Raw genomic sequence first — 15,902 nt, 5'->3', positions numbered from 1 at the left:
GCTCTGTCAGCTTCTCTTACAGGGAGATAATTATTTACTTCCCTGTGTAGGGACAGCTACAGGCTACAAATCATTGGTGGAAATAAACTGAAAATCTAGAGCTCAAAGTCAAGTTTAACTGCCAACACTTACTTACCTTTCAAACTTCTCATTGTTGTTAGTTTTTCCTTGCTGGATGACATGCACAAAGTCATAGGTTAAGATGAAAGGAACTCGTTCTCTATTAATACCAAATTTAGTCTTGAAGTTCCCCAAAAAGTGACCGAAATCAATGTGGAACAGCTGAAAAGAAGGAAGAGAAAAGTTGTTTTCACAACAGTATCTATTTTAGCTGATCCGTGTTGCATTCTCTTCCCAGTTACTGTATTCCAAAGATACCGGAAGGGAGAAAAATGACCTCTCCCATGGCACTCCTTTGGGGAAAGAGGCAATATTTACTTGCCAAGCTATTCTCTAGTAAATTGGATGTTGGACAGGACAGAAAAGGTTCTTACCTCTTCAGCACTTGGTATATCTCAAGCAATGTCTGGTTTTTAGTGCGTCACTAGTAGAAGCAGCAAGAGAACTCGAAGGGGCTCCCCGCTAGGGCAGAGTGCAGTCCCAGACAGGGGAAAGGGGTCCTGTTTTGAAGTTGCAACAAAAGCTGACTTGCTTAGCTAAGGCTTTTCTTTCTCTCCCTTTCTTTTTCTCTTTAAATATCACACGCAGTGAAGTCGTCGCAGCCCTGCTGCCGTAGAGCGAAGGAGGGAGAGGAGGATCCTGTGCAGAACTTTGCATGCTAGGACTATCTTATAGAGCTGCTGCAAACCCCAGACAGATAAAGCCCAAGGCTGTAATCTCACAGGGCATCAGCTCCCTCAAGTGGGCAAATAACTGTGTGGCCTTTGCTCGGCAGAAACACTTGGAAGCTCCATGCCCAGCATTATTTTACTGGGGAGAAGGAGCAGCCCTAGATAAGGGCAATCTGTACCACTATCGATGTGAAATTAAAACCATCCTGATCACTTGCTTTCATTTTTAAAAGACACAACACAACATTTTTTTCTAGGAGGAAGAGTGTAAATATATCAGTTGGGGTACGTAACTGAGGATCTTACCTGGCAACTACAAGCTAGTTGTGACTCTGCTGAAGCCACGTAAGGCTGCAAACCGATCAGTCAGTGCTCGAGTTTGCATCTGCGGTCAATTTTAGCTCTCAGAGGTAAGGATTGCTCCATTGTCACTTTGAAGTGGGCATTACCAGTAGCAGCTGATGGCTGTAAGCTGATGCTTACAGAATTGTAATTCTAATTATAAAACCATATTTACCCTCTTAATGATAGAATATTTGTCCAGTCTGCCTCTCAGCTGGAAGGTGAGAAACGTTCCTTAGCAGCAGGACTGCACTGGGCTGTACCTGTCCCTTACTAAGGAGCATTCACGTCCCTCTTGCAGCGCTTCAACGGCAGGAGGGAATCCCCGTACCTGTCCAGTTTCCCGGATCATGATGTTATCGCTGTGCCGGTCACCAATCCCCAGCACATACGTTGCCACGCAGTACCCAGCACAGGAAAGAGTGAACTCCTCTATAGCTTGTTCTAATGCATCGCTAAAGAGGGGGAGAAGAAGATTGAAAGAGAATTTTACTTTCAACACCAGTACTTCACCACTGGCAAAGTCCTTTTTATAGCTTCCCCCCACAAACCTGCAAGAGAGGTAAGGGAATCGCATTTGAATTTGCTTTCCAGTACCTGAAGGGGCTACAAGGAAGCTGGGAAGGGATTGCTTGGAAAGGCTTGTGGGGATAGGACTGGGGACAATGAGTATAAACTGGAGAGGGTCAGATTTAGACTGGACATTAGGAGGAATTTCTTCATGATGAGAGTGGGGAGGCCCTGGACCAGGTTGCCCAGGGAAGCTGTGGCTGCCCCATCCCTGGAGGTGTTCCAGGCCAGGTTGGATGGGCCTTGGGCAGCCTGAGCCAGTGGGAGGTGTCCCTGCCCATCATGGTGGCATTGGAACTGAATGATCTTTAAGGTCCCTTCCAACCCAAACTATTCTATGATTCTGTGAGCAATGGGAAAATGAAGGTTTAGATTCAGCCTGTGGACAACGCTACCTTAAGCTATCAAAGATCAAAAATCCTTGCAAACAGTAACTCGGATGCCTCCATTTCTGCTTAAGACTCATACAAATCAACATGATGCCTTCTGGTGTGCCAGGCAGTGAAGCAGCCATAGGTAGCGTGGGAAAGCTTGGAAATATGCGTAACTGAAGGGAAAAACCTGAGCAAAACAGAAGGTATGTCTAGACAGAAGGAAGCAGAAGTAGCACTGAGTAAGAGATAAGCCCACTTACCCTGGGTTCTTGGATTTTAGCCAGTTTAGCAGCGCATCCTTGTTGAAGGCTGCGGTGGCTGCCATGTTGCTCTTGTTCAGCTGGATGTTGGCGATGGTGTCGGAGTGCATGACTACTTCTATCAGCCCAGTCTTGTCTCCTGTGGAGAGGCAGCCATAAGGGGTCATCCTGCAAAGATGAAAGAAACCCTTCCACTGAAATCTTGCCCAGAATTGGTTTCTGTTGACTTTTAAGCTTTCCCCTCACCTGTCCTGCCTACTGTATCTACTCTGAATTTCTACTCCTCAGTACCACACACCTTGCTAACTACTCACAGAATAGCCGGCAGACCTATCAGGGACTAAATAAGCTTGCGGACAAAATGGCCTTTGCCATATGTGATTTATCATTGAAGCAGAACGGCTGTGGCACATCACTCACCTCAAGTCCAGGCCCTCCTGCTTCCACAGGATGTCCATCAGCTGGATCATCTGCAGGGTCAGCATGTCCTGACGAAGATCTGTGTAGCATTACAAAGGAAAAAAGGGTCGTAAGTACCTCCTGTTATGCTCCGCTCCCCCAGAACTGGCTGCTAGAGGGGCCTTTGCCACGTTTGTCACTTCAGGTTTAGTTAGTAAAGAACATCAGCACAGAGCGATTTACTGGTGAAATGATAGCGTAAAGCCACCACGCTGGATACCAGAACTCAGACATTAGCACTGATGGAGGCACACGGCACCTCACTTTGCCAAAGCTCTTCCCGTTGCAGTCAACGTAACGCTTTAGAAAACATCACAACGCTGAGCAGCAGCCACTCCAACCCTCCCCGGCGTGGGCTGCTCTAGCTCCTTGAGACCTCAAAATTGTTTCTTTTTAAGGTATCCAGCTGCTACTGTGCTAAAATCTTATCAAAGAGAGCAGCAAGTGAAATAGAGAGGAGAGTTTATTATATCTATCTTCAGGTTACTGTCAAAAAACCTCAAACCACCTTGCTAGTTCTCATTTACACAACATCTTAGTGGTCCATATTCAGGTGCACTCATCACAATAAATACCTGATACTATATTATATCTGATACTATTATTAATATTACTATTATTATATACTATTATGCCTATGAAATAAGTCTTTTAAAGACTTACCATCTCCATTTTTAAAAATGACACCCACTCCACCTCTGCCTGTCTCTTCATTATTAAACACAATCCATAAAGGTTTCATTTTGGAGTCCATAAAGGTGCACTGATCCACACTAGAGGAAACAAAAACATTACCATCAGAGTTTCCATCTATTAAAAAATGCAGCCATCTAAGCTGCAAATTGAACAGCATCCACAAATGCTGCCAGACTTCCATGAGAAGAGGGCACTCTGGGGTAACCAGAAGCCCGGCTCTGCTTCTGAATAAAGCACAAATAAAGAGATGCAGCTATCTTCCTTACCAAACTTCAGCGAGGATAATGTTGGGGTTCAGAGGGGACTGGAGATGGGAAAGTGCTTCACGGTAAGTCTCCTGCTTCATGCACACATGCATCATTTCCTTGGTTTGAGGCTTGGTGGTCTTCTGAGAACTTGATTTAACAAAGTCATTCAGAGATTTCATCTTGTTGAGTGCTTCTCCCTGGAAAAGGGGAGAGATCGAACAGAGTTAACAAAGAGGAAATTCCTGAAGTTTAAAAATTATTAAAAGCTACTGTGAAATACAAATCTTGGTTGTTTCTCTACTCTTCAACATGTGGCAACTTCACACGTTGAAACAAACCCGATCTAGTCCTATCTGCTAAAGGGAGATCCATAATCATTTATGGATATTGTGCTGGGCACAAACGCATTGCAAGGGAATGACTGCACCAGGAATAACCCCCAATATCAAACACCAAATGAAGAAGAGAGGCGCCCTGGTGAGAAGAGGATGCTGGGGAGTTCTGGGGATGCTGGAAGAGCGCTGCTGGGGAGTTCTGGTTATGCACAAGTGCCACTCGGTCTTGAAAAGAGAAGCAGCTGGTCTGTAGGCACATCTCAGATGTGATTTCACGTGTACATGAGTCCCTCACTTCTGAGTTGGGTCATAGATAATATTATTATCATAGATAATAAAGAAGTTTTAGAGACTGGGGCAATAGCAGGGGTACCTCCGCACAGCAACTGAAGGAAAGAGTGCGCTGCTCCGAATCAGACAGGCAGTTGCGATCAGTTCTTACTAAATGTAACTCGTTTCCCTCATCCAATAACAACAGCGCTCTTTGAACATTTCAAACCGTTCTAGACACATAGTGTAGTTCTAGACACATGTGTGGGTGAGTAAGGGATGAGCTAAAGCACATGTGATGGGGAACTCCAGGCTCTTACCAGGATATGCCAAAATCAACACAGCAGTTAGAAGGCTTTTTTTTGGACGACTGATAACATTAAGTTGGGAAAGCTACCAGCTGAGGAGCAGCTCTAAGCAAGAGGAAAGGCAATCTTATGGCTAAAAGCAATTTTTACCTGTTTCATCAAAACTTTCATGTGGTGGGTGCTGCCTCTGCAGTACGCTTCCAGGATCAGGCCAAACCTCAAGGCAACTGCAGGAACATGCATTTCTGACCTAAAGGAAGAAGGGATGTTAAAGCAAGGCTGACTCACTGCAGCAAGTGACTAATTCTCCCATTCATACCAGCACGAGGACAGAGAGAAGAGGGTGCAGAACATTAGCTGCTGTTCCGATTATTTCTGTGTACTGGGGAGGGGCAAAAATGAACCCACCCAGATGGTGATGCAGAAAAAACATTTGAATCACAGAATCATAGAATAGTTTGGATTGGAAAGGACCTTAAAGCCCACCCAGTTCCAACCCCCTGCCATGGGCAGGGACACCTCCCACTGGCTCAGGCTGCCCAAGGCCCATCCAACCTGGCCTGGAACACCTCCAGGGATGGGGCAGCCACAGCGTCCCTGGGCAACCTGGGCCAGGGCCTCCCCACTCTCATCATGAAGAAATTCCTCCTAATGTCCAGTCTAAATCTGCCCCTCTCCAGTTTATACCCACTTCCCCCAGTCCTATCCCCACAAGCCTTTATGAACAGCCCCTCTCCAGCTTTCCTGTAGCCCCTTCAGGTACTGGAAGGTCGCTCTAAGGTCTCCTTGGAGCCTTCTCTTCTCCAGGCTGAACAATCCCAACTCTCTCAGCCTGTCCTCCAGCCCTCAGATCATTTTTGTAGCTTCCTCTGGACCCATTCCAACAGCTCCATCTCCTTCTCACATTGAGGATTCCAGAACTGGACACAATACTCCAGATGAGGTCTCACAAAAGAGGAATAGAGTGGCAGAATCTCTGGCCACGCTGCTTTTGATGCAGCCCAGGATACATCAAAAGAAGCGTAGCCAGCTTGACAAGTGATGAGGCCTCCTTCTGGATGACAAAATCACTGACCTCTCCTTTGAGAGCATTACTTCAGGAGCAGAGGCCGTGGCTCAGAGCTGGCAGGTGGCCAGGGATCTCCAAAGCAAATTTCAACTCACAGGCATGTGTACATCTATAAGTTCCGAAACCAGAACCTAATCCAAACACCACCACAACAAACCAAAAAAAAAAAAACCCTCAAACAAACAAAAAGCTATTTTGTGTCATCCTGGAATAATCAGTATTCAGTGTCCCAAGTGAAAAGCAGCAGTTTTGGTAATCACAGCAAGGGAATTCCACCAATCCTTTGATGAAGACACCAGTTAAAGGAGAGCCAATAGGCTTTAAATAACAGTCCTGGCATTGATACATACAGACATACTTTCTGTCTCACTTCACAGAGCAATGAGGAAACCGGTAAACGCTGGTTTCACTTGATTACTGAGAAAAAAGGCTAAAATATTTGCTCTTTACCTCAGATGCCAGAATAGGAAGTGGCCGATCTTGCGGTTGGATAACGCCCTGTCCAGCAGGAACTTGGTTAATTCACAGTCGAAGTAGGATTCATACTTAAGGACCTGGACGAGCTGTAGCAGGTATTGGAGCAATTCATGATCTCTGTGGACAGAAAGGAAAAAGAAAATACAACCTTATCTTTACTGCAACAATTGTACTTGTAAAGACAAGACTGTCAGCCTTGTTCACAGCCCGCCTCGGCAGCCCGGAACATAAATAGAAAGGGGCTCTGCATATCCCTTGTGTATAACGCTTACGTCAGCTTCTTTAATGAGTTGATAGCAAAGGAACCAACATAACGATCAGGAAAGCTAAAATCCAGCAGCTCCAAGGCATTCAGGACAGGCAACTCTGGCCAGGTCTGAAGCAGAGAAATCATCTGTAAGGGAAAAAAAAAGCAAAAGGCAAAAAAAGGAACAAAATGTTTATGACAATAGATATAAATCTAAAATTCCGCTATTGGAAAAGCAGCTCCTTTGTGGGGGGTAAACCCTCTATCTTAGTCATTGTTTACCTCACAGCAAGTTTGAAGACATAAGGTCAAAAATCATTTGTCTACACTGTCTAGCAAGGCTGACGGAGGAGACATCCAAGTCCACGGCAGGTTACAGATGTGCTGTACCACCATTAGAGGAGTAAGCTCTTTGGGAAAAGCAGGAAAGGCGCTTTTCTGCAGCCTAATAATGTAGACTAGAAAGGGACTTTTAAAAGATCCTCTCAAAGCTCTTGAAGTAAGGAGGGATGAACAGCACAGAGACTACCCCTAACTGACATCCAACATTCTCAGTGGAAGAGATTCACTGTCCCCCTGAGATAGCTTGTGCTGATCTCTCACTAACAGTTAAGAATATTCAATCCAGATCCTATTTCTGCTGTGAAAAAACAGGTTTTTTTTCTTGCCTCCAGTTTCAAGAGGGAATAAGCAAGACCTTGTTGGTCCATAACAAGTCTGGAACAGCACAGAGCCTGGGAGAGCCAAACCTTGACTCAGCTGGGTGTCCCTCATCATATGTTCCTCAACCTAAGCCTTCCTCAGCCTCAGTGATGCCAAACCTACCTGCACAAGGGCATGATGAAACATCTCCCGGTAAGTTGGCCTCCCAAACAGGAATGCAGACAACAAAAGACAGATCAAAAACGGAGCCCCAGCGTCCTCACCTGGGCAACGTCTTCATGCTTGTTCCATTTGGTGATGATAAGCAGCTTTGCCAAAGCTTGCGGGTATTGATCCCGGATATCGTAGCGCATCTTCCACACCAGGTCTTTCTCATGCTCATATAGTTCAGTGTAGCTCCTCCGCTCCAGGATTTCCTTCAGTTGCAGCTTCTGCTCATGGGAACCACAGGAAAGAGCATACACAGGGCTCAGTGTCAACCCAGAAGAACTGCTCAGCCCAGAGTGACCTTGTAGGACTGGGGCATGACCCGGTTTGGTGAAAAAAGCTGGTTGGGGTAAGGTTGAAACAAATAACTTGATCTGTGAAACCCAGGCTTGCACATAGCCTGCAAGCAGCTGAAAAACTGATGCCAGAAGACTCACCTCCTCAGGGTCTTCTGGTGCAGCACGGGGTTGTTCTCCATTCCTCCCCACCTCCAGCAGCTGGGACACAAATAAAGAGTCTGAAATAGGTTCCTCATTTTCTCTGTACTTGTAGCTCACCATCACTTCAGGCATTTATGCTGCATTAGAGGTCAGTCACGTGCACCCTCTGGAGAAGGGAATCGCCCCTCTCACAGCCCAAGTGTAGGTAATGTACTCAGCAGGACTCGTCTGCTCAGAGCTGTAACCTTAACTGCCCATCGAGCCCCTTCCCCGGTGGTAACAGGAATGAAGGAATGAGTCCTTTCCCCCAGAAGGGCACCTCTAAACACCCACATACTTCGTGAACAAGGGCTCTGGGTCACCGAGCTCCACGCTAACAGGACCCACTCCAGATTCTCAGAGCGTGTGTGCATTTGCCAAGCACACAGCGTTGCCCAAGACTCCTGCGCACTGGCACGATCCGTTAAAGCTTCTGAGCCAGAACATGCATCTTGGGGAAGCACACGTGTATGTCCCTGGCAGAGCGGATCTCTTTTCTTTCCTGCAACAGGCATATTTCTTCTTCTACTTTAAGCGTCTGGCCAGTTGCAGTGACAGATGGAAAATCCCCATACCGCATGGCACATTATCTCTCTAGGCTGAAAGGGAGGGTGCTGCCTACTTTCACTCATTTCCGCTTTTATTCCTCTTCCTTACTATAGAGCCTAAATCTGCCTGCAGTTTAAAGGCAGCTCAGTTAAACTCACTTTTCAAACAAACGCTCATCTATGAGAGCAGCTTTATACCAGGAATTCACAGCTTGGAGAAGTATTCACTCAACAGTCCATTAGTCAAGAGAAAATGACAAATTTTCAATTAACAGTATCCATTCATCAAGTTTGCCTCTATCTGGGCCCTGTCAACAGCTAACCAAGAGACATGGACACTGGATGTTCCTGCACCAGCAAAGCTAAGGGATTTCTGTGCCTCCCCAAAGAGCGTCCGTGTTCCCTACCTGCTCAAACGACGGGTAGTACACAGGGTGTGATGCAACGCTGGGAAAGCAGATGACCAAGGCTGCTGCACTGTCTGTGTTGGGGTTGCATTGTACTGTGCCCATGGGGTTCAGAAGTTCCCCCTTCTCATCTAGAAAGCAAAGTACATAAATCCATGAATCCGAATCTGCTGAAACTTTGGTCCAGAGAGCAGAGCATAGGCTGCTCCCTGCTCTGTCACGGGACACTGCCCGGCCCTGAGCGACTCACTTCATTTTTCTAACATCTCACAAGGAAAGCATAGGTAGAATCTTAGAATCATACAATAGTTTGGGTTGGAAGGGACCTTAAAGATCATCCAGTTCCAACCCCCTTGCCAAGGGCAGGGACATCCCACTGGATCAGGCTGCCCAACGCCCATCCAACCTGGCCTTGAACACCTCCAGGGATGGAGCAACCATGACTTTCCTGTGCAACCTGTTCCAGTGTCTCGCCACTCTCATTGTGAAGAAATTCTTCCTTATGTCCAGTCTAAATCTGCCCCTCTCCAGTTTATACTCATTGCCCCTTGTCCTATCACCACAAGCCTTTGCCAACAGTCCCTCCCCATGACATCTCTAGGGCAGCAGCAACCTCTTATGTCATATGTGCAATGCCAAGCAAAACAAGGCCTTCATCTTGGGAGGGCTTTAGGTGCCATCACAACATAGAACAGTAATTGCACCGGGTCTGCTGGTCTGAACTATTACAGTCCCTCCTATAACCTCTGGACAGCAATGCAGAGTGCAGGATGTCTCCTGTCTTTGTTGTATGGCCTGAAGATGCAAACCAGTAGAGTATCTCTGTCTCCAGGTATACCTGGAAAGGATGACCACATGTGCAAGCAGCACTCCCCCGTTTTCAGCTGGTCCTTATAGTCAAAGAGCATGACATTCACCCAGGCAATGGGGCAGTCCTGCAAAGCAAAGGAAGAACATCACCTGGGTGCCGCAACTGCAAAAGCTAGATGAAGGGAAGACCTAACAAGAAAGTGAGATATCCCCATGCAAAGCCTTCACACAGCCAGGATTAAAAAGTTATATAGAATCATAGAATAAAAGAATGGGTTGGGTTGGAAGGAACCTCAAAAATTACCCAGTTCTGCCCCGTGCCATGGGAAGGGACACGTCCCAGTGGATCAGGTTGCTCAAAGCCTCATCCAACCTGGCCTTGAACACCTTCCCTGGACTTGCTCCAACAGATCCATCTCCTTCCCGTGCTGAGGACTCCAGAACTGAGACAGGACTTAGCACATAGTCTTGATCTTTTCCAAGACTGCAAATTGCTACACAGAATTACAACAGGCAGGTAAATTCCTATTCAAGAGTACACGGGCACCCCCTCACCAAAGAGCCGCTGCCTGTCTGCTTATCTTTTAAGTTCTCCTGAAATCAGAGTACCAGATGGCATCAAATTCAGGTATTTGCCAAAACCTGGGTTCTTTTGTGTAGCACTGAATGGCATCAAATACTCATCACAATTATTCCTAAAACTTCATCACCCAAGATTTTCTTTGTTAAAGAGTTGAAGAATCTCTAATCTCTCAATGATATTTGAGAGAGAGCTATTGACATACACACTGCATATATTTCACAGTTTGAGGGGAAGGAGAATAACCTTAATGTAGAAATAGGGAACACTGAGTTAGCATTACTTCAGAAAACGAGGCAAAGAATGCTAGATAGAACTGATAAGGGGAAGAAAAGTCTTAGCTCCTTTGTACAACAACAAACACGAGCTATAGAAATAAAACTTTACACCAGCAACCCCAACCACACCCCCCAAAATGAAACAAATCCACAAGTCCAACCCAGTCACACAAGCCAGTCTCGTTTCGAAGGTCGGAGACTTCAGCAAGTAAAGTGACTGGGACATGGCCGAGAAAGAGAAGCCATCTCCCTGCTCCGAGTTCCCAGCCACCAGAGCAGACAGACACATTCCACAAGTGACCTAAGATTTCCTGCAGTCGGGATCCCCAAATGGAACAGTTTATTTCATAGAACAGTTTCAGCAATGCCATCATTTCACTTGGCTGCTCAGAAAACACCAAGGCTTAAGCAGACCCTAGCGGAGAAACCAACGTGCAAAGAGGTTGTGAGGCAAGATTCTAGTGAGATGCACCCACAAACAGTGTATTACTTGAAGGGAACCACAGTGAGACATCTTCTTATTCCACTGAGACCCTCTAGAGAATGCATCAGGCTTATCCCGACGGCACAACAAAGGACTTGGTGAAGGTAGCCAAGCCAGCATTTTCCTCTAATACAACAAAATTAATCACTTCCAAGTGGCCTCTCACAAATCTCTGAGCTGATGTGATTGGGCTGAGTATCTCCAGCAAAATCCCATTTAAGACACGGCCTCTAGACCGTAGGGAAAAGCTAAAGAAAACACCACCACCAGTAACCTTTTCTAACAGAGTAAATGACATTAAACCGCAGTGCAGAGCCTGCCAAAACACAAGGCAAGATGTTTGGTGGATAAGGTCCAGCAAAGCAACGATTCAGCATAGTAAGGACAGAAATATCTCCTGCATGACTTACAGAAACACTGAAAGGCAGCCCTCTGGGTGACATTAAACCTTCTGACTCATCCCAGTCAGTCTGCAAGCATGCCTATTTTTGTGGTAGTAAATGATTTAGTCCCACCTATCTTCTCTGGACAGTCTGCACAAACAACATGCATGTAATTAACCTCTGAGTATGGCAAGCAAAGCAAGGAAAAAGATTATTAATCAAACCCAAAAATCAGGGTGTGCTCTGACTGTAACCTCCTCTTACCAATCATTTTCAATCAGATCTGGGCACCTTAATCAGAGCTGCAGCTGGCCATGTGGAAAAATCCATTTCTGCAGAGCTCAGCTCCTGCAAATTTTGTGATTTTATATTAATAGCTCCTCAGAACGCATCCACCTTCCCCCAGCAGCTACGAACAAGGGCTTCTTAACTCAGCTAACCGGGCTGGTTTGGTTTTGTCAATCAAAATAGCAAGGTTCCCTTCTGACTGCTTCAAAACTGAAAACTGTCCCCGCGTGACCACAAAAATGCAGCCTGTGGATGAATCAGATATTCTGTTCAACAAAAGCCTCCAGCAGGAGTTGGAGTTCTGCTATTCTTAAGTTAAAAAAAAAAAAAACAACAATAAAAAGGTTGATCCTGGCCTCAAACTGTTTCCAGTCTGGAGTCCTCAAACCAGAAACCGGTCCACGCAAGCAGGACTCGTGGGTTGCCTGTTGCTCCCCAGACATTTATGCACCGTAACCCCAAGAACTCTATTGATGTCAACACAACAAAGCTCAGTGAACCTCTCAGCAATGAAAAGGAGCTAGCAGGACTGAGACTAAAATCTAATCACATATATCAGCCTTTCATTTCTCTGCACTCTAGTAAAGATGGTATGACTAATCCTCTCTTTAAAGCACAATAACAACGTTGTTACGGCTGCAGAAACCATAATTTGCAGAGGAATAAATGTATTTGTTGCTCATTAGGAAAACTTCACATGCAAAGAGCTAGAGGCACCATGGTTAAGTTACAACATCGGGAAACCAGCAATTCAATTACAGGCTGCACTTACATCTACGTTTAGTTACTGAATTATTAATAGGCTGGAAGAGAGGGAAGGGAAGGGAGAAATAGCACAACATCCCCGATTCAGAAGCCTCTGGAACGATTTAACACTACTCATCCTCATTTGCAGCATCTGAACAGTAACCTTGAAGATTCTAAACTTCTGTTTTACTTCACTTAAAGCTTTGCTGTAACTAGCGTTTATACTTCTCATCTTCTTCCCCCTTCTAAACTGTTAATTGCTCCATGGGGGATTTGTATGAAAGACCTTACTAGAGAGAAAATGCAACACAGAAGGTGGTTTAACCTCAACTACGAAACAAGGAAGCTGCGGAGCAGCAAAACAGACACTAACACAAATGATTCCTCTTTATGTGCATTCAGACGCTGGGGATGTTTCTTAATGGTCTCTCTGGAGAAGAAATTACATTCAAACAACCTTTCCTACAGGCAGCCACTCCTCAGTTTCCTGTTCTTGTTGAAGAAATTACTGGCCATCATTCTGTAAACTCTTTTATTAATAAAGTCTCCTTCTGAAAGCAAAGGGCATTTGGTTCAGAGCGGTGTCCTGTTCCCTCCAGCACGGGCAAGCCTGGCTCAGTTCCACACTTTTACTTACAGCTTTCTTGGACTTCTTCTTGGTAGAACGCGCTTTCTTCGCTTTTTCGACAACAGAATAGAGGGCAAAGCAGAGCCGAGCCATACGGGGCAGATCACAGATGTTAATATCAAAATCCAGCCTCTGTTTCCACACTGGCTCTGAGCACACATTCACTTCAGAGCTTGACACCGTCTTGCACAGCATCTCATTGCCATGAAAGAGACCTGCTTGCACCACCAGCTGAGGGAAGGAGAAATGAAAGAATAAATCCACATGGGACTTGACCTGTTTGCTGAAAACAAATAATTAGAAAAGGAATAGGACAGGGCATCTGCTTCCCTGAACAGGATGCCCTACTCCAATGTCTTTCCCGATTCATCTAGACATCAAGTTCCTTAATTTTCCTATTTACTCAACTTCAGTAAGGGCATTGTTATCTTTTATTTCATGCAGACTTGCAAGAGCTGCTTAATCATTGCAAAATGCTTGAGCAATCCACTGGTAAGAGCACTACAGTTTTCATCCTGTAAGGCCAGGCAATATATTCTCTAAACGTTGCCACCACGATGCTGCAAAAGCTCAGGAACCTGCCACGCTGAAAAAACAGGGCAGGCACCAAGAGCTGCGCAAGTGCTTATGCCAAAGACGAGGCAAATCAACATCACAGGAGAAGGGCATGGGCAAACCCGCTGAGCCCCCAAACAGGTCTGCAGTGCTAACAGTGAGCTGTCTCTGGGTGCACACCGCCTGCAAATCCGCTCTGCAGGCTGCCAGGTCGCTGTACAGCTGACAGACCAAGCTCATCCCCACTTTCATCTCTTATTACAGTGCTGCTGGCTGGTCTGAATCACAGGAAACCTCCCCAGGAGAAGCTCCCTGAAAATGATGGGGCACTGGGCAGCAGAAATAACGATTTCATTGCCTGTTTCTTTATGAAGTCTTGTCCTGCAAAACACCCATACATTCTTGTCCTGCTTCCTTCCTTTCCCACAGGCAGGCATTCTCCTTCTCCTGATCCACCTGTTCCGCCCTTCACGGCAAACACCTCTCAAATCCCAAGGCTTTGCTGCATCATGCTTTCTGTCTTTACCAGTCACCACATCTCCCATTATTCTCTCTTCTCTGAGCTGAATTTCCCCTCCTCTGCTTTTTGCAGACTTCCTGGCCCCTCCACACCACTGTCAAGTGATATCACCACAGGGCAGCGGCTTTATTTGCTACTCAGAAACTTTTGCAGGGGAGCACTTCTAAGAAAGCATTGCTGGGCTGTTGGCTAACGGATTCCCCTCCCCTTCCTGTTGTGCTGCAGTTTAGAAACTGCCCAAAGCCTGAATGAAGCCTAACAGAGGACCACGTGAGATCAAGCTGTCAGCCCCTGCTTTCCTCACCGCACAAATAAGGCAGATGCAACTGTGAAAGCCAAAACGCTAAACCAAAACCCCAGAGTGAGTCAGTACCTACCTTCATCCTCTCATCTGCATTGACCTTGCTGCCTTGCACCAGTTCGATGTAGAAAGGCTGCTCTAAGGACCAGAGGGAACCATAGTTTGGCTAGAAAGAGAAAAGGGTTCTGATCAGAAATAGACGCAACAGAGACTTCTCAAGCCAGTGCCAGACCTCATCTCTCATCACAGGCTTTTTTATTCAACAAGAAAAGAGCGTTGTGTTGCAGGTGGGCAGCATGAAGTCCGTGACAACCAGAGAAGTTTTGAAAGGACCTGAAAGTTCCCTGTTCTTGACCCTTATCTAGGAACCCGCCCTGAGAGAGGCAGAGAGAACCAGTTGCTCCTCCTGGATAAGCTCAGCATCTCCATCAATGAGGGTGACCCCGCTGGGTCACTGTTCCCTCTTACCCTTTTCTTGGGGAGCGGGGGAGGCTTGGCAGTCATCTTTGGGGGGCTGGCGATACAGTTGGTTTGCTCATCTCTCATAGCGATGATAGTGGAGCAGTGTACCATGGTCAGGTGGGGCGTCAGGCCTTGGTGCAGGCAGCTGCGAATGTACTGCAAAGAGAGGACAGAGCCAGCGTGGGTGAAACAGAGCCAGGCAGGCAAGAGCAGTCAAGCAAATCAGAACTGGCTGAAGCAGAAACAGGTGGAAGGAGTAAGGAAAGGACACAGCAGCAATCAAAATTCAGTTTAAATTTATCTCCTCTTGCTTTATAAACCTGCAACTAACTGCACTCATGTTGCCAGAACTGAGAATACAAAATGCCTTTTATAGCTGGCATTTCATCAACTGACTCAAGTGGCTGCGTTAAGGGAAAACACTGAGAAGGCTTCAGTGATCCAAACAGCAGTCTGTCCTGCCAGGGGAATGCAGGATACAGGATTATTTGCCCATCTTTCAGGAAGAGAACTCCGAAGCCACCGTGCAAGCAATTTGACACGTCCAGAACCATAGCCTATAACTGCATTTCCATAGAACTTGCTACCCAGGGATGGGCTTAGATCACCAGCCCCCAAAAACATATAGATCTCTTAGTTTGCTAGAAGCATTCCTTGCCCTATAAGTAGCATCTGGGTCCTGACACTGATGTGTTGCATTCCTGTAAACAGCATTGCCTCCTTGATGGAGAATAACACGTCCCATTGCAGCAAGAGGAGGCCATATGGGAGCAGACTCGTTGATAAAGCAGACACAAGGCTCACCTGGAACTGGTAGAGGGGGTAGTTCCCATAGAGATATTCACATTTCCCATTCACCTGCAGGGTGTAGTCCTCCGGGTTCTCCACTGTCTCGTGGCGGAAGACAGTAGCCTGCTTCTTGATGGCGTAGCTCATTAACGTGATGGGGAACTCCTTTGGGGAGATCTGGAAAGTGAAGCTCTCCTGCAATCCCAACAACACAGCAGACACTGTTAAATATCAGCAAAGGGCTTAAATGAGCATAAGGAGCAGCAGTAGCTCAGTGGATAGGCAACAACATCCCTGTTGCTGACAATAAACAGAGGGACAGGAAGG

General features: G+C 46.3%; 1 protein-coding gene across 8 annotated transcripts in view; it reads right to left on the bottom strand.

Moving 5' to 3' along the window:
• Nucleotides 1–15,902, bottom strand: part of PIK3CD (phosphatidylinositol-4,5-bisphosphate 3-kinase catalytic subunit delta) — a 49,275-nt gene that overhangs the window by 2,731 nt on the left and 30,642 nt on the right. For 7 of the 8 annotated variants that reach the window (XM_054085523.1, XM_054085517.1, XM_054085522.1 and 4 more), the window contains 17 exons: nucleotides 15,591–15,770; nucleotides 14,793–14,942; nucleotides 14,401–14,490; nucleotides 12,958–13,179; nucleotides 9,589–9,685; nucleotides 8,751–8,881; nucleotides 7,754–7,813; nucleotides 7,373–7,540; nucleotides 6,472–6,593; nucleotides 6,173–6,316; nucleotides 4,804–4,903; nucleotides 3,759–3,937; nucleotides 3,460–3,569; nucleotides 2,758–2,836; nucleotides 2,338–2,505; nucleotides 1,465–1,588; nucleotides 137–282 (listed from right to left, as the gene is read on the bottom strand). In XM_054085523.1, coding sequence (XP_053941498.1) covers nucleotides 137–282; nucleotides 1,465–1,588; nucleotides 2,338–2,505; nucleotides 2,758–2,836; nucleotides 3,460–3,569; nucleotides 3,759–3,937; nucleotides 4,804–4,903; nucleotides 6,173–6,316; nucleotides 6,472–6,593; nucleotides 7,373–7,540; nucleotides 7,754–7,813; nucleotides 8,751–8,881; nucleotides 9,589–9,685; nucleotides 12,958–13,179; nucleotides 14,401–14,490; nucleotides 14,793–14,942; nucleotides 15,591–15,770 — 2,270 coding nt within the window. The remainder of the gene's footprint in view (nucleotides 1–136; nucleotides 283–1,464; nucleotides 1,589–2,337; nucleotides 2,506–2,757; nucleotides 2,837–3,459; nucleotides 3,570–3,758; nucleotides 3,938–4,803; nucleotides 4,904–6,172; nucleotides 6,317–6,471; nucleotides 6,594–7,372; nucleotides 7,541–7,753; nucleotides 7,814–8,750; nucleotides 8,882–9,588; nucleotides 9,686–12,957; nucleotides 13,180–14,400; nucleotides 14,491–14,792; nucleotides 14,943–15,590; nucleotides 15,771–15,902) is intronic. The other variant, XM_054085524.1, reaches the window with a different exon arrangement.

Source organism: Cuculus canorus, chromosome 21 (genome assembly GCF_017976375.1).
Source record: "Cuculus canorus isolate bCucCan1 chromosome 21, bCucCan1.pri, whole genome shotgun sequence".
In the NCBI taxonomy this organism is placed as follows: Eukaryota; Metazoa; Chordata; class Aves; order Cuculiformes; family Cuculidae; genus Cuculus; species Cuculus canorus.
This window is presented reverse-complemented; position numbering and strand designations above follow the sequence as displayed.